At 39.0% G+C, this 23,168-nt stretch overlaps 1 protein-coding gene across 1 annotated transcript in view; it reads left to right on the top strand.

Moving 5' to 3' along the window:
* Positions 1–14,448, top strand: part of MSH2 (mutS homolog 2) — a 95,369-nt gene extending 80,921 nt beyond the window's left edge. Inside the window, 7 exon segments of the mRNA XM_058278516.2 lie at positions 4,789–4,886; positions 7,666–7,685; positions 7,687–7,912; positions 8,846–9,050; positions 10,337–10,584; positions 12,763–12,938; positions 14,026–14,448. Coding sequence (XP_058134499.1) covers positions 4,789–4,886; positions 7,666–7,685; positions 7,687–7,912; positions 8,846–9,050; positions 10,337–10,584; positions 12,763–12,938; positions 14,026–14,196 — 1,144 coding nt within the window. The 3' untranslated portion in view covers positions 14,197–14,448.
* The last annotated feature ends 8,720 nt before the right edge of the window (positions 14,449–23,168 follow it).

Genomic DNA, 23,168 nt, shown 5'->3' on the forward strand with positions numbered 1-23,168 from the left:
TACATGCTACCATAATAAAATATTTAATGAGAAAAAAACTTTTTTTGCATTTTTGCAAAAAATCTAATATCTAGCTTAATGGAAGACAGCTGCATTCATAACTTGATTCTGGTCATTTCTGTAGCAATGAGTTTGGGGTGGAAATAGATAAAGAAAATTTGCTTCACTTTAGGTAATTACAAAAAGGAAGAGTATTTTAAAAGCCTTTTCAGATCATTGTGGTGGTGATTATTATTTCTTGTGGTAAAATAGATAGCAGAAAAATGATGTTAACCATCTTTAAGTGTACAATTATGTGACATTAAGTACATTGACAGTGTTATGTAGCTTTCACTGTTGTCTAATTCCAGAACATTTTTCATCATCCCAGACAGAAATTCATTCCTCCCCATTCTTCTTCTTTTCTCCCCTACCCCCTGAAGCCACTTATATTTCATATAAGAAAAATCATACGAAATTTATCCTTTTCTTCTTGGTTTATTTCACTCAAGTGATGTCTTCACTGTTTATCCATATTGTAGCATGTGTCAGCACTTCATTTCTTTTTATGGCTGAATAATATTCCATTGTGTGTGTATATGTATATATACACACCGTATTTTGCTTAATTGTTCATTGGTTGATGGGTACATGGAATGCTTCCATCTTTTGACTACTGTGAATAATACTGCTATAAGCATTTGGTGTATAAGTGTCTGAGTCCCTGCTTTCAAATTTTTCGGTATTTACCTAGAAGTGGAATTGCTAGACCACATGGTAATCTGTGTTTAACCTTTTGTGGAACTGCCAAACTTTTCCACAGTAGCTGGATTTATTTTATTTATTTTATTTTTTTATTTTAAGATCTATTTATCCATTTTTTCCCACCTCCTTGTTGTTTGCATTTGCTGTGTCTGTTTGTTGTGAGGTACCAGGAACCCAACCTGGGGCCTCCCGTGTGGGAGGGAGGCACCTAATTGCTTGAGCCTCCCCTTCTCCCTGCTTTATTGTATCTCTCGTTATGTTTTCCTCCATTTGTCTCTTGTTGCATCAGCTTGCCACACCAGCCTGTTGCGTTGGGCTCGCTGTCTTGCTCATCTTCTTTAGGAGGCACCAGGAATTGGACCCAGGACCTCCTCTCCCCGCCTACTCCCATGTGGTAGGCGATGCCCAACTGTGCTTGAGCCACGTCTGCTTCCCTTTGTATTCTTTTTAATACACTGTTGGATTCAGTTAGCCAATTTGGCCTGTAATTTTATTTTCTTTTAGTGTCTTTATCATGCTTTAGTATCAGAATAATCCTGGCCCTCACAGAATAAGTTAGGGAAGTGTTCTTGCTTCTATTTTTTTTTTTTTTTTTTAATTTTTAGAGTAAAGTTTGCTTCGATTTTTGTCTGTTAATGTTTTAATTTTTCTTCATTCTTAAAGGTTGAATTTGACAGATGTAGAATTCTTGGTTGATGGTTTTTATCTTTAAGTACTTTGATATGCCACCCCACCGTCTTCTTGCCTCCCTGGTTTCTGATGAGAAATCCACTATTAGTTGTCTTGAAGGATGTGGCTCAAGTAGTTGAGCACCCACCCCCCACTAAAGAAGACAAACAACAAGCACACATAGAGCAAAAACCATGAGCAGACGAGAAAAAAATCTCTTTGGATTATGAAAATTTCACTAGAATGTGCTTTATGCATCTTTTTATCCTGCTTGGAGTTTATTGAGGTCCTTCGATGTGTGTATTCATGTCTTTTATCAGATTTGGGAAGTTTCCAGCCATTCTCTCTTCAGATACTTTGCTACCCCTTTCCCTCTCTAGATTCTCTCTTCCTCCTGGAAATCCTATGATGCATGTGTTGGTATGCCTGATGGTGTTCACAGGTCCCTTGGTCTCTTTTCCCACTTTATCTATCTACCTACCTACCTACCTATCTACCTTTATCTATCTATATAATTTAGGGCTAAATTTTAGTAGAATGTGAAAGTTTGAACTCTTAAACTCTCACCAGATAAAACCTTGAAAATACTGATTGTTTCAAAATGGAAAAACCAATTAGTAACAAAAATTTTTGGCATTTAAACATGAATGTGCCACTGTTTTGGGGCAAAGCATGCAAAGGTTCCAAGTGAGACAGGGTAAGGAGCAAGGGGCTCTGACATTTACAACAGCAGGCATTTTCTCTTTCTCTTCTTTTTTTTAAGATTTATTTATTTATTCCCTCCCCCCCCCCCCCCAATTGTCTGCTCTCTCCGTCCATTCGCTGCGCTCTCTTTTGTGTCTGCTAGTATTCTCATCAGGCAGCTTCAGTAGCTGATGCTGGGATCTCCCTCTTCTTGATAGTGAGTGGGCAGAGAACTGCTCTAATAGCTTCATTTTTTCGAACACTGTCTTGAGTCCCCACTGTGTAAGAGCTGAGCAACTCCAGTCTTTTACAGCACAGATTTCCTTTACCAGGCTAAACCCTATGGATAGGTGGCAGAGGTCAACCTCTTCTTCATTTTCTCACTTGTCTTTATCATCCCTATGATCAAGTTTAGTTCCCACTAGGATGATGGGAGTGTTCGGACAGTAGTGTTACATTTCAAGATATTCTTTTACATGGACATTTGCAAATGATGCAAGACCTACAAGGGAAAAGCACATTAAGAATATATCTGTTTGGAGAAGTAGATGTGGTTCAGGTGACTGGGCTCCCACCTACCACATGGGAAGTCACTGGTTTGGATCCTGGTGCCTCCTAAAGAAGAGAGCGAGCTGGTGTGGCAAGCTGACACAACAAGAGATGTAAGAAGAAAAAGTATAATGAGAGACACAGCAAAAAGCAGGGAGCAGAGGTTCTTTGTGCTTCCTAAAGAAGACAGCGAGCTGACACAACGGGCAGGCACAGTGAGCTGCTGCAACAAGAGACATGGAGAGGAAAACCAGAATGGAGAGACAAAACAAATAAGTGATTAGGCACCTCGCTCCCGTATCAGCGGCCCTAGGTTCAGATCCCAGTGCCTCTTAAAGAAACAGGGAAGGGAAGCTAATATGTCTCAAGCAATTGGGCTCCCATCTACCATATGGGAGGTCCAGAATTCGATTCCTGGGACCTCCTGATGAAGACAAGCTGGCCTGTGCAGCAAACTGCCCACATGGAGTGCTGGCCCATGCGGAGAGCTGGCACAGAAAGCTGTGGCAAGAAAAAGAGACACAGAGGAGAGACAATAAGAGATGCAGCAGACCAGGGAGCTGAGGTGACGCAAGAATGAGCACATTTCTCCCACTCTGGAAGATCCCAGGATAGGCTCCCAGTGCCACCTAAAGAGAAGACAAGCAGGCAAAGAACTCACAGCGAATGGACAGAAAGAACAGACAATGGGGAGACAGAGGGGAGGAATAAATAAATCTTAAAAAAAAAAAAGAATAGACAGCAAGTGGAAAACCAAGGGGTAGGGAGAAATAAGTTAAAAAAAAAAAAGTATACATCTGTTTGGGGATAGGATAAAGGTCATAAACTGTCACCATTTTGTTGTTCAGCTGTCTCCCATAAGCTGCCTTTCTAACTACCATACATTGACTGCCTTTCTGTCATAACATTGGCAGAATAATTGTCAAAACAGTGAGGATATATTCTTCAGAAAAGGAATTCATATGTAATTGATGACTGTGAAAATTGGAAGTTTTACCTACTGCTGTCTCTTGTACTGGACTGTGCAGGTGCAGGAGTGTGGGCCACCATCAGTGGTGGGCAATCAGGCACTGAGGCAAGGAGTTCGGCGGGCACAGGTCACGGGTTTGGGGGCTGCTCCATGCCACCTGACCTTCAGTATTCTGAAGGCCAAAGCCAGCAATGGCCACCACCCAAAACTAGAGGAAAACCATAGAGAAACAGGAAACAGCCATTCCATTCATATCCAGCCTCTCTTCTCCCATACGGGCACTACCCAATCTGTTCGATTTTCTTCATTCTTTTTTCTTTCTTTGCACACTGAATTATTCCAGTTATTTTGTCTTCACATTAGCTGGTTCTTCTGCCTGCTCAGATCTACTGTTTAATCCCTCTAGTGAGGTTTTCATATCAATTATTGTAATTTTGGCTCCAAAATTTGTTTGGTTCCTATTTATAATTTCTTGTTAAAAGAGTTGTTATTTTTGTTCAGCCAACATTTTCCTAATTTCTTTTAGTTCTTTGTCCATTATTTCCTTTAACTCATTGAGTATACTTAAGACAATTGGTTTAATGTTTTTGGGTAATAGTTTCAGTGTATGAGCTTCCTCAGGGATGGTTTCTGGCAAATTCTTTTTTACCTGAGAACAGGCTGTAGTTTCCTGTTCCTTTGTGTGCTTTTAAATTTTTTAAGAACCAGACATTCTGACTTTCATTTTGCTGTAACTCTGGAAGTCAACTTCTCCCACTCCTCTGTGATTGCTTTTTTCTTTTTTCCATATATTTTGAGGGCTGGAGTTGTGAGCGTCTGATCTTTCCAAACTATATCTATTCCAAAGCCAAAAGGAAAGGAAAAAAGAATGTACTGTCTCATTTCAATATTTTATGAAAGGTACAGATCAGAATTTCACTCAAGGGGGGATAAATGTTGTAGTAAGATTTGTACCAGTGGACTATTCCAAACTGTATAAAGGAGCCTTAATGAACTGAATTCTAGCTACATTTGCCCATACTAAGTTGCCAGTTTTCAACTCGTATTCCCATTTTAATTATCATTGTATTATTCATGGCCATTCATGATACACTGGATATGTTTTATGTAGTGTGCATTACCTCTACTAGATGTTTTAATATTTTTAATAATACTATTATCTTAATTTGCAGTAAATTGACTTCTCTCAACGAAGAGTATACTAAAAATAAAACTGAATACGAGGAAGCTCAGAATGCCATTGTTAAAGAAATTGTCAACATTTCTTCAGGTAAATTTAAAGGAACAAGTACATTAAATTTTGTGAATTTGACCTGGTTTTTAGTGATAGAAAAAGACATCAACATGTTTGAAGAGTGTTTCTTAAAAAGCCATTGCAGGGGAGCAAATGTAACTCAAGCAGTAGAATGCTTGCTTCTCATATATGAGGTTCTGGGGGTCGATCCCCAATACCAATACCTCCTAAAAACAAAAAACAAAAAACCAACTCTCATTGGGGAGTGGATGTAACTCAGTGGTTGAGCATTTGCTTTCCATGTACAAGGTCCTGGGTTCAATCCTGGTACCTCAAAAAAAAAAAAAAAAAAAAAGCCATTACACCCAGTGACTAATATTAGGTTACCTAAAAAATAATACATGCTGCATTGCGGTAGGAAAGTAACTGGAAATTGCTCTTGTACAAATGAGCTAGTGCAGCCTGACAATGGGAAAACCCTTAAAAACAAGGATGTGCAGAAAAGCGCAAACTTATTGTAGTAGTAATAAGAAAAGGAAGCACCAAGGGCTACAAGGCACTAATATCTTAGATGATATACAGGCTCATGCTCTAGATTATGGAAATAAGTATCACTGAAATGTACATATAATTTACACAAAAGCAAACCTTTTCGAGTTCTGTGTGGCATTTTATAGATTTTTGGAGTCCTTTCTAGAAGCACAGTTTGAGATGTTTGTCTTTTTGTAATTACCCTGTATTAATGAAGGGGAACACATGATTTGGCACTATGGTGCCTTAAATAGAATGAGTATTCGGTGCAGGGTTGGTGCTGTGTTACCTTTGAAGATTTTGTCCATCGTGTGCTATATTGACGGTAATCTTTATTGTGCCTTTCAAAAGTATAAGGAACCACTTTAAACAAGTGACAAAACATCACCAGTAATTGAACAGATGACATTATGTGTTTTTCCTGATGTAATTCAGAGGACACATTATCACCCATGTGATATTCTTGACAAAATTATAAGCCCAAAGTGGGTTTTTTTTTTCCCTAAAAAAAAGTTAGAGTTTAGTACTTAAATTGATGGTTTTATATTTGGAGACAACCTAAGTAAAAGAAACCTCTTCTTGGTCTAATGAACACATTATTTAGAAATGTAATGGATCATTTTTACAGTGTTCTGTCTTGGTGAAGAGTCAGATGATGAAAGATGCCAAGGATATACTCTTTTTTTTTTCACACGGGGTGCACTCATTGTGCGTGGGGCTCCCCTGTGTGGCACAGCACTCCTTGCGCGCATCAGCACTGTACATGGGCCAGCTCACCACATGCTTTTGAACCGTGGACCTCCCATATGGTAGGCAGACACTCTATCAATTGAGCTAAATCTGCTTCCCCCAAGGATAGATTCTTGATCAAGAGACTTTTGATTTCCTTTTTTAATTCTATGTTGGGTATAAAGAGAATAAATTTTTAAATTGTGGTAAAGGAATGTAAGAGTACCCAGACATTCATAACTTAAAACTTAAAAAAATTTTTAAACATTTTATCACTTCTATGAAACATTGGAATAGGAGAGGGGTCAGATTTCCCATTTCACTGCCATTTGGGTTAACTCATTATTTTGTGTGTTTCTTTAAGCTCAGCACAACTTTCTCTTGAAAGTCCCTTTGAAACTTCTGGCTTGATTATGTGATAGTCCTATGTGATGCATGGGTCTGTTACCCTAACCCCCCCCTCCAAACTATTAAAATTTTAGAATTTATTCTAAAGGTTTTGACAACTTTTATTGCTTCTATTGCTTTCCTGACATGTATCCTGTACTTTCGGTACATTACAACTTAATTTTAGTGCTCTAGCAGAGTAGAATCTTATTGAAGGATTTTAAGTGAAAATTAGGAATTTAAATTTATGCTAAAATTCATCTGCCTTTTGTCCTGATGAGAAAGAAACTTCACCTTCAGGTTTATACATGCACAAGCCTTGACAGTCACATTACAACTTACTGTCAGGTGCTTGTACATTTCTTATTATAAATGTGAGCTGCCATCCTGGGTTCAGATTCTTAAAATTTAGAAAAAGGTGTGTCTTAAAAATTGAGGATGGGGAAGCGGATGTGGCTCAAGTGATAGAGCTTCCACTTACCATCTGGGAGGACAGGGTTTGATCCCTGGGGCCTCCTGGTGAAAAAGAAGAAGAGAACCCGTGCCCATGTGGTAAGCCAGTGCCTTTGCGAGTACACACATGGTGAGCCAGCGCCTGCACGAGTGCCCCACGCAAGTGAGTCACGCAGCAAAATGATGATTCATCAAAAGAGAGACAAGGGGAGAGTCAAGGTGAAGCTTAGCAGAAACCAGGAACTGAGGTGGTGCAATTGACAGGGAACCTCTCTCCACATCAGAGGTCTCCTGGATCGAATCCCAGTGAACCTAGAGGAGAGAGAATGAGAAGAGAAGACAACACAGCAAAAACAGCAGGATGGGAGGAGGGGAAGGGGGAAATAAATAAATAAATCTTTTTTAAAATGCCAAGAAAGCAAGTGTGGCTTTGCCACTTAAAGTTTAAAAAAAAAATGAGGGTATACCTCAGAGATTACTGCACTCTGCTATCAATATATTATGAAACCTTTTCTTGTCTCCCCCCACTCCCATTAAGGTCCATCTCATTTCTTTTTAGGCAGCCATGCAGTTTTATATATTAAAAGTATATAAATTAGGAAATAGATTTTAAATTTCTGAATGTGGGAGTTAAATTTATTCTTATGGCAGCTTATATCAATTTTTTTATATCTTAGTATTCACACATACATTTCCTCTTTTTATTTTTATACAGGCTACGTAGAACCAATGCAGGACACTTAATGATGTGTTGGCTCAGCTGGATGCTGTTGTCAGCTTTGCTCATGTGTCAAACGGAGCACCTATTCCATATGTACGGCCAGTCATTTTGGAGAAAGGACAAGGAAGAATTATATTGAAAGCATCCAGACATGCTTGTGTTGAAGTCCAAGATGAAGTTGCATTTATTCCTAATGATGTTCACTTTGAAAAAGATAAACAAATGTTCCACATCATTACTGGTAAAAACCTAGTTTATAGACTTTTTGAGTGTAAAATTTCCCTTCTCTTATATTAGAGTGGGGAAAAATGGATTTGAAATTGATGAAGAAATCCAGTCCTTAATATCAGAACAAAAACATGTTATTTCTATTAGGTAGTAAAATATTCACATTTGGATTAGGAAGGATGAAAATAGCTTATGAGAGAATATTGGATTCTTAATGAAGTTCCTCTTCCATTAGCTCAGAACCTTTAAAAATGAACATTACCTTTAAGCCACTTCTTTGACTAGTGAGATTATTGAAGGTCAGGCCTCAGTGACTTGAGCTTAGGGCAGCCAAACTATTTTAAGATGAGTGTAGCATGTATCAGACTGAGAGTTTATGAGGTTCTGGTTAACAAAGAAGGGAAGGAGGACAAATGTATTTGGGAAATAGTCGATGGTTGTATTTTGGGTGTGCTGTTCTCTCAAACAGATTTTTAAATTCTTCATGTAATCTAACCCAGACAAATTCACATTTTCCAAAGAATGGTCATGTCTTAGAGCATTGGCATGGAATTTAATTGTTTTGACGATATTTACCCTACTGGTTCATTCACTTGTAGCACCATTTATTAATGAGTAATATTACTGAGTTAATCCATTAGGCCTACAGTACTTTTCTAGAAGTTGGATTATTCAGCTTGCAGTTAAGTTTTTCCTGGCTGCCCTCGTTGAAGTGTAGGTTTGTCTGAAAAGAGAATAGCCTTCCCTCAGGAGACAGTATGTGTGGGAACTTTGTCTACATCTCTGGGCAGCTTATAGTTCTGCTTCTCTTATGCCACATCGGTGTGATCTATGTGATTAACAAGCAGTGAAACAGTGGTCACTGATCCTTTAAGACTAATAGAGTTAATTTATTAGCAGCAGAGAGTAATAATAACCTTGCATTTTGATACAACTTGTTTTATAGGCCCTAATATGGGAGGTAAATCAACATATATTCGTCAGACTGGTGTGATCGTTCTCATGGCCCAGATTGGCTGTTTTGTGCCCTGTGAGTCAGCGGAAGTGTCCATTGTAGACTGTATCTTGGCTCGGGTTGGGGCCGGTGACAGTCAATTGAAAGGGGTCTCCACATTCATGGCCGAAATGTTAGAAACTGCTTCTATTCTCAGGCAAGTAAATGTCCCAGTCCCCTGAAAATGGAAGTGTATTTGCCATTTCATCTTTAAAACATCTCAGAACTTGTATCTAGTTTAATAGTTGTTTCTCTGTGAACTTCTTAATGTACTTTTTTTTTTTTTTTTTTAAGATTTATTTTATTTATTTCTCCCTACCCCCCTCAGCACTTGCTGTGTGCTGTGTCTTTAGGAGGCACTGGGAACTGAACCCAGTTTCTCCAAGGTGGGAGGGAGGTGCCTAATTGCTTGAGCCACCTGTGTTCCCTGCTTTGTTGGGTCTCTCATTATGTTTTGGTTTTTGTGGGGTTTTTTTAGCAAATTTTTTAAAAATTTTCTTTTTTTAAAGATACGTAAATCACACAAAATGTTACATTGAAAAATATAAAATCATTATGTTTTTTCTTTTTGTGGCTCAGTGTGTCAACTTGTTGTACTGCCAATTACGTCAGCCCGCTGTCTTGCTGGTTTTCTTTAGGAGGCACCAGAAACCTCTGCTCCCTGCTTTTTTGTGTTTCATTATGTTTTTCTTCTTGTGTTTCTTGTTGCATCAGCTTGCTATGTCAGCTTGCTATGCCTACCCGTCACACCAGCTCACTGTCTTCTTTAGGAGGCACCGGGAACTGATCCAGGGACCTCCCATGTGGTAGGCAGGAGCCCAGTTGCCTGAGCCAAATCTGCTTCCCCTTAATATACTTTTCTTTTTATTATCTCAAGAAAGTGATTGGAAAAGCTTTTTAGGAAAGCTCCTTTGAATTTTGAAGTTGTGGCCAATAAGCATAGAAAAGACTGTCAAATTCACTAATTTTAAAAAAAAGTTTTCCTTCTTACATTTAGCTAAAGATAAAGAAGGAATGTTAGTGACTGGTGTTGGAAAGGCTGTAGTAGGAATCCAAGTTTACATGATGACCAGCAGTTTGTGTCTGTGTCATCACACCCTCATTCCATTTTCAGTCAGTATTATTTTTCTGTAAAATACTAGCTGATTTGCTTGGCAAGAAATAAATGATGGGTGCTTTATTTGGAAATTCTTTGCTTATTACTAGTGGGATGGGTTATTTATAAACTTTTTGTTCACCATTTGTTTCGTCTTCTATCAATTGTTCGTATCCGTGCCTTTTTTCTATGGATATTTTAGTGCTTTTTATTGACTTAGTTGAATTTTTTTATGTTAAAATAATCTGTAAATAGTGGCGTATCTTTCCCAATAAATTGCCTTAATTTTGTTTTTGGAATTACTGTATTTTATGTCCTAAGAAAGTTTCATATAATTGTGTTTTCAGGTCTGCAACCAAAGATTCTTTAATTATCATAGATGAATTGGGAAGAGGGACGTCTACGTATGATGGATTTGGGTTAGCATGGGCTATATCAGAGTACATTGCTACAAAGATTGGTGCTTTTTGCATGTTTGCAACTCATTTTCATGAACTTACTGCCTTGGCCAATCAGATACCAACTGTTAATAATCTACATGTCACAGCACTAACCACTGAAGAGACCTTAACTATGCTTTATCAGGTGAAGAAAGGTGAGTATTGAGATCACAGATGCTCTGTAAATTCAGGGTGTGACAATGGGAAACTTAGTACCCTTGAAATCACCAACAATTGCCCTGTTTTCTTCTAACAGTATGAATCATGGATGTTTTTACAAACACATTTACCTATTCATAATCTGGGGGAAGGGACATGGTACATTATATCTGTTTCTGTGTCTCCCAATGTGGCCACTCATTCTAAAACCTTCACAGAAAGGGAATAATCTGTACCCTTGAATATCACCATGGAGGGAAGCAAACATGGCTCAACTGATAAGAGTATCCAACTCCCATATGGAGGGTCCAGGGTCCAATCCCCAGGGCCTTCTGGCGTGTGGTGAGCTGGCGCACACGCAGTGCTGCCACACACAAGGAGTGCTGTGCCACACAGGGGCACCCCACTTGCAAGGAGTGAGCCTGCAAGGAGAGCCGCCCCACGTGAAAAAAAGCACAACTCACCCAGGAGTAGCACCGCACACACACACAGCTGACGCAGAAAGATGACACAACAAAAAAGAGACACAGTTTCCCAATGCCATCTGACAATGCAAGCGGATGCAGAAGAATACACGGGGAATGGACACAGAGCAGACAACAGGGAGGGGGGAGAGAAAGAAATAAATCTTAAAAAAAAAAAATCACCATGGAGGGATTTCTACTACTTCCATGGCAGTGTATTTTCTTGTCATATTAGCTCCTAGGTAGCAACAATATGCTTTGAAGTTCCAAGATTCTGGCTATTAATTGTTTTAAAATATTTATTCTATCTGAATATGTTTTTAAGAGTGTGTATTTTATGCAAATCTTAAAAATTCCAGAAATCCTGAGGTTGTTACTGGTCAGCAAATATGGAATTTCATACTTTTGGCATTTCATCCTTTCAGAAAAGTTTGCATTTATGGTTCAGACAACTAGTCAGATTATTGAGTTAATGAGAATAACGTAGTGTAAGTTTTTTATTGCTTAAACATTTCATCAGAATAATTTTTCAGATGACTTTTTAGTTTCCCATGAAGACCTTTTTCTCTATCACTTGTTTGCACATCAGTGAGATAGTCATGGTTCTTTTATACTTTTTTACTTTAACGGGAATACTTTTTTTGTTTGTTTGTTTGTTTAGGAGGCACCAGGGAATGAACCTAGGACCTCGTACATGTGAAGCAGGTGCTCAACTACTGAGCTACCCCCGCTCTGGGAGTCCTTTTTTCTTTTTAGTTACTGTGTTGATGTTATTATTAATACAGAATATAGATACTTTCAATTGTATTTGGCATTTATTATGAAGCTGTGTTTTTTGGTTGTGAATAATTGTGTTTTGTATATTATAGAAACAGGTTTCAAAATATAAACAAAACTACATGAAGTATAGAGAAAGCAGGAATAAGTTCATCCTCTACTGCGATGTTTACCCAATATTTGCTTTTGCTTTGATTTTGTTTCTCTTAGGGGTCCAGAGTACCCAGTTCTAACAGAGTTTATGGGATATCTATGTGGGACAAAGTTTTTGTTTTGTTTTGTTTTGTTTTGTTTTGTTTTTTAAGGTTGATCTATAATTGAGGCAAAAATGGAAGCTCTGTAATAAATTTTCCAGTGATTTGGGTCAAAAAATTTCTTTTGTCATTTGTAGTAGTTCAGAGTCAGATTGAGATGATATAAAAACAGTAAATAATTTTTCTAAGAAAAATATCGTAAATACATAGATAAATTAATCCAGCCAATTTTCTTAAGTCACAATCTCTAGAAAATGATACAGTCATATCCAGAGGTTAGACCATTCACTAGTAATAAATCAGTATATTTTAACTTAAATGCTTGTCTTAATAGTGACACTTTTACATTTATCTCCCTTTTTTTTTCTTAGTAAATTCTTTCTTCAGAGTAAGCTATTTGATTGGCCTTTGAAGATTATCTGCCAAGCCTTTTCTCTGCTGTTTTTATTTTCTCTACTACAGTTGTGTAGGATAAAATAGAATACTGTGCCAAGTCATAACTTTCCATTGGAGGTTTAATTAAATGTCCTATATCTAAATTACTCTGAAACTTTTAGCTAGTGTATTTTAAATAATACTAAGTTCAAATTCCTAATGATAAGGTCAAAGGATAAATTCTATTTACATAAATTGCTATGCCTTTCACTCTACCTACTTCTACCCTCCACATTTCTTCTAGGTGTCTGTGATCAGAGTTTTGGGATTCATGTTGCGGAGCTTGCTAATTTCCCTAGTCATGTAATAGAGTGTGCTAGGCAGAAAGCACTGGAACTAGAGGAGTTTCAGAACATTGGTAAATCTGAAGAATATGATGAAACAGAACCAGCAGCAAAGAGATGCTATCTGGAAAGAGAGGTTTGTCGGCTTATTTTTGTAGTTATTTAATCTCTATGTTACATAAACCACATCACCACCAAGCTGTGTTATTTTTTTTTCCCCTATATGATTCTAGTGTTTAGTTTTTGATCAGTTATCATTGGCTTTCATTTAAATTTCTTTTCATGACAAAGAAGTCATTTGATTTCTGTAGTACAAGACACCTGCCATAATCAAAAGAACATTTCTAATACCAGATTTTTAAAATGTGGACAAAGGAATATCAATCTAGGTTTAAAGTAAATATTTCTGAGGAAATATAGATGTCCAAGGACATCTCCGACTACTTGATAAACAAGTAAATGAAGTCCAGTTAAATTCAATACTCTTTATTTTTTTAAAAAAAAAAAAAAGCTATACTTGTTTTTTTAATAGAAAGCATTTCTTCTTTATTACTTGATTACCTGCCTTTCATCTCTAAGGTACTTACTATCCAATAGGTTCCCTCAAGTGAAAAGCAGGCTTTTTAGTTCACCTTCTGCAGTACTAGTAAACACATAGTACTTCCTGTTTGCCAGTCACTGTTCTTAGCACTTACACATTTTAACTCTTCGATCTCACAGCAGCTTGAGGCTGGTAATATTATTCTCACTTTATGACTGAGAAATGCAAGTCACAGAGGTTACGGATCATTATTTTCCCAAGGTCACTTAGCAAGTAAAACCATGTTCTTTAGAATGGCAATAACTGGGAAGAAAGTCTCTGTGTGTTTGTGTGTATGTATTAAATTCCCAATAACTGTTTATGCCTTACAGTGTTCTTTGTAAACCTTGAGTTCTTTTCCTCAGATGGAAGAAGTCTGTATATGGGAAATTATCAAAAACCCCTTTGTCATTAGCAGCTGAAAATGTATTTATAAAAGTCCTTTGAATGACTTGCTATAAAGAAATATGGTCGGCCAAGGCTTTACTGTATATTCTAGACAGTGCACACATAGAATAAGAATCTTCTTTAAATATTGGTTGGTGGTTTTAGACTGAAATTTAATGAAACAATTTATTGTTGTCTCATGTGACTTGTAGAAGAGATGGTTTAAAGACTAATAAAACATTCACATGTTTTTCAGCAAGGTGAAAAAATTATTCAGGACTTTCTATCTAAGGTGAAGCAAGTGGCCTTTACTGAAATGTCAGAAGAAAACATCGCAATGAAGTTAAAACAGCTGAAAGCTGAGGTGATAGCAAAGAATAATATTTTTGTAAATGAAATCATCTCACGAATAAAGGTTACTACCTGAGGAAATCCCACCGATGGAATGAAGATAATATTGATAAGCTATTGTCTATGATACTTTTGTATCATCTTATACTTAGCCCTTTTTCCGTAGTATTAGCAGTTTATGCCCTGGGATATCAACTTAATAAGATATTTAGTAACAGTAGTTTGCTCTAAGTATGTTTTCAAGGATGTTTATATAAATGGATATAGGAAATAGTAAGCAATAGGTTGAGTTTTATAAATAAAATCATGTAGTTTGTGGAATTTAAAATGCATTCTCTTTCTTTGTAATATGATTTTTATACATTTTACCATGTTAATTATAGAAGCATCATAAAAGAATTAGGTTTTCCTTTTCAATTGCCATTAGATATTAGATATACTACCCCATGTATCTTACCAGCCCAAGCATGAATATGTATTCCCCCATGGTGAGGAAGAAACAAGTAGCCAAGCAAAGGATCTTATTAAATCATCTTCAAGGATTCTGCAGTGTCCATCTGTTGGCAGGAGCGAGTTGGCTGCATATGCATTAGCATTAGCCAAGGAACCTGATAAAAATCTGGGGTCCTAGTGTGTTATTCTCTGCTCTGTCCACCATCCCTCCTACTCTGGGTCTGTTTTTAAAAACCTTGCAGATTGGGAACCCTGATATAGTTGTCTTCTCTTATTTTACAGAAAGAGATGGACAGATTAAGAGTAAGTGGCAAACCCTGCAGAGCAAGGGGTAAAAAAGGGCAGTCTTTATGACCTCAAGGTAGGGAAAGATTTTTAAAAATCATGCAAAAAATCCATAAAGGTTAACATACTTAATCATACTGAAATTAAAACTTTCATTAAAAGTGAAAAGACAGGATCCATATAAAATATATATGTTTTTGCTCTATGAAATATCAAGGGATTTATAGCCATAATATGTAAAGAGCCACTATAAAATCACTAAAGGGGCACTTACAAGAGCCTTTAGGCACTTCACTGAGGAGCAAATCTAAATGATCCATAAACATGAAAATGTCCTTACTCACCAGTCAGAAAGCAAAAATGAAAACTTTACTGGACTCTTTCTGCACCCCCACCAGATTGACAAATATTTGGAGTATAACAGTGTCAACAGATGGTGAGTATGTGGAATAGCACTGCAGGTGGGAGTACAACCCTCTGGAAAATAGATTGTCTGGGAAAATTGAAAATAATGATACTGTGTGTCCCGCAGTTCTACTCCTAAGTGCATACTCTAGACAAACTTGTGTACACTGTACAATGATACATGTAGGAGAATGTTCATCATAGCCCAAACTGTCATGAAAATGAACTATAGCTACACAAAACAGATGGAATCTTAAAAACAAGACACAAGATGCTCATTCATATAAAGATTTACAGATAATATGCTGTTATTTAGGGGTGCATTCATAGGAGATGAAGTCAGAAAAACAAAATGATTATGTAATGAGAGTGGCTGCCTCTAAGGGTATGAGTTGTTGATGGGGACAGACAGGGCACATTCGGGCATCTGTTTTGTTTACCTGAGTGGTGGTGATGCAGGTTCTTGCTCTCTATAATTATTCCTAAACTATGCATTTATGTCTTACATTGGTATGAAAACAAGTTGAAATTTAAGAACATGAGTCCTTAAAAATACTCAGTTTACCTTGTTTTTTTTTTCATCATGATTGAATGAGGTACATCAGTTTTTCTTTTCGGAGATCAAAACCTTGGCAAGAAGGCAAACAACACAAAGGAAAACTTGAAATGTGGGAATTTTTATTGGTTTACAAAATCATCTAAAATGAAAAACTTTATATGTAATTCAAGAAGAGCAATCTTAAAATTCTAATGAGATATTTCATCCCTTGGTTTGCCATGAAATACAGTGTTTTTAGATTGCTGCACAAAAGCATGGTTAAAATGGAAGTTGGGGGAAACGGACTTTGGCCCAGTGGTTAGGGCGTCCGTCTACCACATGGGAGGTCCGCGGTTCAAGCCCCGGGCCTCCTTGACCCGTGTGGAGCTGGCCATGCGCAGTGCTGATGCGCGCAAGGAGTGCCGCGCCACACAGGGGTGTCCCCCGCGTGGGGGAGCCCCACGCGCAAGGAGTGCGCCCGTGAGGAAAGTCGCCCAGCGTGAAAGAAAGTGCAGCCTGCCCAGGAATGGCGCCGCCCACACTTCCCGTGCCGCTGACGACAACAGAAGCGGACAAAGAAACAAGACGCAGCAAATAGACACCAAGAACAGACAAACGGGGGGGGGGGGGGGGGGGGGGGATTAAATAAATAAATAAATCTTTAAAAAAAAAATGGAAATTGGCTTGTAGTTTTAGTTGTTAGGGCTACAAGAAATGGGGGTGGGAAGGTGTTGAATCCAAGAATACATGCAGGTCTATCATGCTCTGATAAATCAGGCTGCTTTCATTTTTGTAAGAGAGGGACTTGGTGTTTCGTTGTAAGACATTTTTGAAAATGAGAAAAAAGAAAAAACAACAATAGATCTGGTTAAGAAGCTTCAGACTTAAGCTGTGCTTATTATATGAATATGGTAATGAAGCAACCAGGCCTTCAATTAGAGTCTCCATCCTTTTGGAATGGTTGATGTAAAGCAAAAGATAAACTAATTTCTGACCTGTCAAAATGAGTTGCATTTAAAAATGTTAATTGTGATGTGGTTGGTTTTTTTCTTCCCCACTAGACATGAACTTAGGTAAACCAAAATAAAGCTCAATATAAAGATTTCCCACAATTTAGGTTTCAGATGTGGTTAACATGAAATCTCTTGGCCACATAACCATATTTCTGAGAAAATACATGATTTTTGTAAAAAACATTAGTAATCCATCAAAGTTGCCATTTTTGTAATTAATCTTTTTTTCCCCCTTAAAATATAGCTTGGAGAAAAGTTGTAACAGAACAGTAAAAAGAGGGATGTTTTAGGGTATTGCATATTTAAAAATCAACACCACCCCCCCACCCGCCCCCCCCCTCCCCCCCAGATCTCAGTGTTCCAAATAAAATACTAAGCACATCCTGTTAGACTTCTTGAGTATTAAATGCATCTTCTATCCTTGGCCTTTCTGCATTTAGCTTTTCTGGGAAGAGTGTTTTTACCCACAGCATATGGTATGAGTTGCTGATTCAGTATTGAGTGGCTCTTTAAGATTGTTACATTCTGTTTATTAAAATGGTATGCAGAAGAGTCAAGAAAAACCAGTCTTTTCTGAAATAAATTAAGCAATGCTAAGTAGTTTATGGGGGAGAACAAACAAAGAATTTTCTTATACAAAGGAAATCTATTACTGCTTTCCAAACAACCTGTGTTTGGGTTAGGGAGATAGGGTGTGTCTAGGGAAGATGACAGAAATGCCCATAGTGAGTACACACATATCTAGGCTAAAATTGCAAGTGGAGTCCAGCGTTCTCTCTAATGTTATCCCCTTTCCATACCTACAGCACTTCCTTAATAGAATTTTTCTTCCTCTTACTGTTTTGCTTGAGTTAGAATTTACCTATACAGCCAGTTTGTCGGTATCTGTGAACGATCTGGTGCAGTGCAAGCGTAACATTGAGGAAATCCTCTTGTCAACCTCATCTCATTGCTGGTAATAATGCTTCCTGTTCTCTCTGGGGGTGGGGGGAGAGCCCTTGCCTTGAGTTTGTACCTCCCTGGAAGAAGAGTGTTTCATGGCGCCAGACATCATTTCGAACATGATCCAAATTCAATGTATTTTAGCATATTTTTGCCTTGGTGTGTGGTTTGTCCAAACAGGTGCCCACACAGATCTCTCATCCAGCTCTGGGGGAAATTGAGCAGTGGCTTGAACAATATTGTAATGGCAGGATGTTCAGCTGCCTTGATTGGGCTGCCCTGATCTTATTTCTAGACTCTGTGACTAGACAACCACGTTGTTACTGCCTTTGGTTCTTAAACAGTAAACACAACCATGGCAATTAAAATGCATTATCATACATTTTTTATTTCCTGGAAAATTTTTTGATGCTTATTATGATGAAGAGACAATTTTTATGAAAACTTGAATTGAAATAACTTAAAACCCAAATAAGTATAATTTAATTAAGACAGTGAAACTTTTCAGTTCAGCATCTGAACTGCAATTTTAATGTTCACTGCCCATCTAACAAGATGTGTTTTATCTTTTTTTTTCTTCACATGATGCTGAAGGCAATAGTTACCAGTTCTGATGTGATGTTTTATTGCTAAACATTGTCTGGTTCAGCAAAATCAATCATGGAATATGATTACATTGAGTCCTTAGTATTACAGTGCAGATTAACAGTTTGATAACATTAAATACTTTGTGAATCTGCAAAGTGCAAGGTGCTTTGTTAGGCTTCTTAAAAGGCAGTCCTAAAAGATAGGTTCTTCAGTTAGCTACATTGCAATGAAGAAACCTAGGCACAGAGATTCTGTCACATGTCCAGGTCACACAGCTAGGATATGAACCCGGGCAGCCAGTCTCCAAGGTCCATGCTTTTTTCTCTTTTGTTCTTTCTTCCATTTAGAAGCTTAAAATATAATTAGGAATCTGAGATGTACATATGTGATCAATTTAATCTTTCTAAATATGTGGTGGTGGTGTAGGCGATGGAACAGGAGTTAAGGAAAATAGATGGAGGTGTGTTACTAATATAAAGAAGTATTCCCAGTTCAACTTGTGGATACTGGCAATCCTGTGAAAGGCTTCTCTCTCGGCTGCCACTTAGAACACCAAAAGGCAGCCCTCCACCTTGGCCCCTGCTGCCCACCTGGTTCACATCCGCCACAAGGCTCCTCCCCAGCGGCTTTTTAACTGAGAGGAGACAGCACCAGAAGTTCACCAGTAGCCAAATGACAGCATCTCATCAAGTGATTAAACAATCAAGTGACTGTTTAAATAAGAATGGAGATGGTCTACTGGAAACCTGGAAAATGGGATGTTAGAATAAAATGTCAACAGCAACGTTTGAAATTACCTAGTGGAGCAAGATGTTGATGCTGGTATACCCAGAAGTCTGATCATGTGGCTGGCAGGTAGGTAGGTAGGTAGGTAGGTAGGTAGGTAGATGATAGGTAGGTAGGTAGGTAGGTAGGTAGGTAGGTAGGTAGGTAGGTAGGTAGGTAGGTAGATAGATAGATAGATAGATAGATAGATAGATAGATAGATAGATAGATAGATAGATAGATAGATAACCTGCCATGAGCCATGACTGTTTTATCCAGCCCAGGGGGAATAACCCTTGAGATTTTCTCTATTCCTATCAGAATGCCCAAACCTGCACAGGCCTGGCTATGGGGCTGAGTTGAAGTGAGCCACAATGTCAATGTGGTATATTAGACTGTTCGACTTGGGTTCTAGTCCGTGATTTGCCTGTTAGCTGTATGACTTTCAGTTGGTCACAAATTCTCCTTGGATTTTCCCTTTTATAGTTTAAGGGAGTTGGATTATTAGAGTTCTCAAATGCTTTCGGGTAGTTGAGAATAATGGTATTAAGGTAAATGCTTCAACCTAAAAGCATTAAAAAATATTTAAAACACTGGTGACCAAGCTAACAATGTCTTCAGGTAACCTTATGGCCCAACATGACTGCTAGGGCTCCAGTCAAAACACCCACATTTCAGACAGTAGGAAGGAGGAGAGTTCAAGGATACCATGTTTAAGGATCATTTAGATCTTGGCCACAGCTGAGTCCCATGTCCAAACCTAGCTAAAAAGGAGGCTAGGAAATAGCCTCCCTACTAAATAGAAGTAAATTGATTAGAACTCATTTTAAAAAGCACATTTTACAAGCAGCAAGAGATTTTAAATTTGATGCTTGGTTAAATACTTCAGAATTACAATGTTTCCACTTCTGCCCACCTTCACAGCCCCACCTAGTTTTTAATATTTATTTTCTCTCAAAGCATCTCCTGGCCTCTACTTGTTCCTCTCTTTCCTTCATAATAATTTGTTTGGACTCCACTTTGTTGTTCTGCAGCTGCTTGTACTGTGTTCAGACTAAAAATTCAGGTGCTGCTTTTGTCCATGGTCTGAGCACAGTGCTAACATGGGTGGGTTTTCGGGAAACACTTGTGCACAGTGTGGCTCCCTGAGCCCTGGGTTAATGACACCTTTTGAGTGGGAACTCTCGTGCCTGAATGTGTACACTTTTTCCTTTTGGGCTGTGGAGCATCCTAATGTTTGGGGCAGGCCTGGAACAAAACAACCTTCCACAGAACAGACTGGTAGAATGTTGAAGACAATGCAGAGGTGGGTGACATGTCCAAGGTCTCACGGCTGATAAGTGTCAGAGCTGGCCTGGAGAGGGTATCTCCTCTCATGACGCTGCTCAGACAAACACCAATTTCCATGCAGAGCCTCATCACACAGGGTCATTAAGTAAAAGAGACTGATAAAAATGTTTATGCACTTGGAAATAGTTTCTCTTTCCCTCCTCTTGGGATTAAGTTAGCTGAAAATAATGAACATGAACTGATTTTTTGAGCACCAGATCTAAGTGATAGTTACCGAGCTTGTGCCTTGTTTATAGATTTTTGGAAGACTGTAATCCTTATTAAGATGATCCTTTTCTCTCCACCACCCTCCCACGGGTTTTTCCCCTGGTGTGAGCACTGACAAGTCATAAAATAAATGAGCTGAAAGAAAGGCACTTTCTTTTTTCTTTTCTGGGAGTTGTGTCATTTCCAAAGGGCAGCTCTGTAAGTATTACACTCCATTTGGGAAAGAAATTGTGTTTCAAGGACACCTCACTGGAGAGCAAACTATAGGAAGAGTGGCCGGTTTCAGGCTTAGGCATGTTGGCATTGCCACCAAGCCAAACTCCTTTCTTCCCAGAATCTTGCTAACAGGCCCCATGGGTCATCTTACTGGGGCTTGAGGCCATTTCTGCTTTCTTCTGAATAGTAGGCATTTGTGGCTCTCTTAATGACAAACTCAGAACTTCTTGGAATTGATCTGTGTGTGTCTCCTGCCAGTCACTGCTTTCTGGGTGGTGGCGAGGTCCTTCACTTGGCTGTTCTTATGTGGAGTAGACTTGTTTGTCCTCAGCTGACCTCACACAGGTTTCAAAGGCAGCCCCTCCTCCAAGTCTTTCTGGGGTTAATGGACAGTTCCATCTACATGGTTTAGGGCATTGGTGAGCTTGTGGAGGGGACATGACTGCCTTGAGCTAGTCCTGGGGTGACTCCTGCCCAAGCACTTTACAAGCACTCCCAGTATTAACATTCACTGCTACAGAACTAATTCTACTTTATATCCTCTTCTCTGGTCACCAGAGGTCCAAGGTGACAGCTCAGGGAGGTCACTGTTGCCTGGGAGCCCTACAGGATCTGCCACTAGTTTGCTAATGCTTTCTCTGGGACCTTGCACCTGGAGGCCTGCAGCCCAGTAGCCAAATATAAAAGGTCCCAAATCCTTGACTGAAACAAGTTGCCTCACATAACACGTAGCTTTTACCACCTCTGGTCTCTCCTGGAACTTCCAGATTTCAGTGACACATGCTGCATCAACAAAGTACATGCAAACTCTGAAAATGAGAGGCTCTTCCTCCGTGGTTGCTCACTGGGATGAAATCCTCTGTGGATGTGCCCTCACCTCGCTTCATCTACAACCCCACCCAGCTGTACATAGGGAGCCCCTTAGCAGCAGGAGAGAGATGGGTGAGCACCCAGACAGAAGCAGAACTATTAGGTGGTGGGGAGAGGGCAAAGCACAAAAGCAAGCTGACCTGATTGGAGTCCTTGGGGTTTCTGAGGCCAGTTCCACCCTTGGACTTCTGAGTCACAAAGCTAACCGATTTTCACTTTTGGCCTAAGCTACTCTGGGTATAGTTTCTGTTTCTTGTGACCAAAGGGCCTCCAGATGATTCATGCACAGTCTGAGTCAGAATGAAAACCACCGACAACCTAATGGGTCTCAAAAGTGACATGTGAGACATTTCTGTGAATTATTCATATTCCAAATGCACTGAGGATGTTGACTAAGTTATTTTTCAGTGTAAAGGGTCCCTCAGTCATCCAGACAAATCATAAATACAACTTTTCATACATGGCTTTGATTAAAGTGGGGTTATATCCATAACATGTAACCAGCCACACCCCTTTCTTAGACTTACTTCCAAGAGAATAACTATTTCTACACTGTTTGCTCTGCACCCAGCACAGTGGCCACACGAGATACTCAAGTAGAATGAAATACATTCACATAGTGGTGAGTAGGACATCTTGGACTCTGGAGTCAGAGGCCATGGGATCTTGGACACTTAGCCTCATTTTCAACATCTGTAAAATGAAGATAATAGAATCTATCAAGTTTATGTAGAAAGGGGGATGATTGGGCTTTCTGGGATAGAGGGTGTTGATGTCAAGCCCAGCAAGTTCTGGCATGGCCTTGCTTTTCCTCATGCCATACTTCATCTTGGCGCATTTGAGTGTTAGCTTCATCCTCACTTCCGATATGGAGGGGGCATGGCATCAACACAACAGGGTCAAATCCTTGCAGCTCTCAATCCAGAGGAAAAAGAGAAACCTTTCTCTCCAGGGCTTCCCTTGACCTGAGGCAAAGTTCACGAGGGTGGCTTGGGGGTTGAGGAAGCGAGTAGTATCATGATCTGGAGAAGAGAAAGGGGTGCTAGGTTGAGGAAAATGGTACATGTCCACATGCTTCTTAGAAGACTGGAAGCAATCGTGCATGGGGAAAGCCGAGTAGTATCTGACTTCTAGCAAGCTGTATTAGTCCGCTAAAGAGGTGCCGATGCAAAGTATCAGAAATCTATTGGCTTTTATATTGGAGATTTATTTGGGGGGTTAAAGCTTACAGGCCCAAGGCCAAATCAAGTCATCAGCAGAGTTGCTTTCTCACCAAAATCAGCTATTGTTGGTCCCGGTGTGTTACTGTGTGGTAAAGCAAGATGGCCGCCAGTCTCTGCGAGGTTTCAGCCTTCCCATCTGGGCTTCCTCTCTTTGGGCCTCCTATATCTGTCTCAACTGCCCCACTTTCATCCC

This window comes from Dasypus novemcinctus, chromosome 17, assembly GCF_030445035.2.
Source record: "Dasypus novemcinctus isolate mDasNov1 chromosome 17, mDasNov1.1.hap2, whole genome shotgun sequence".
Classification (NCBI taxonomy): Eukaryota; Metazoa; Chordata; class Mammalia; order Cingulata; family Dasypodidae; genus Dasypus; species Dasypus novemcinctus.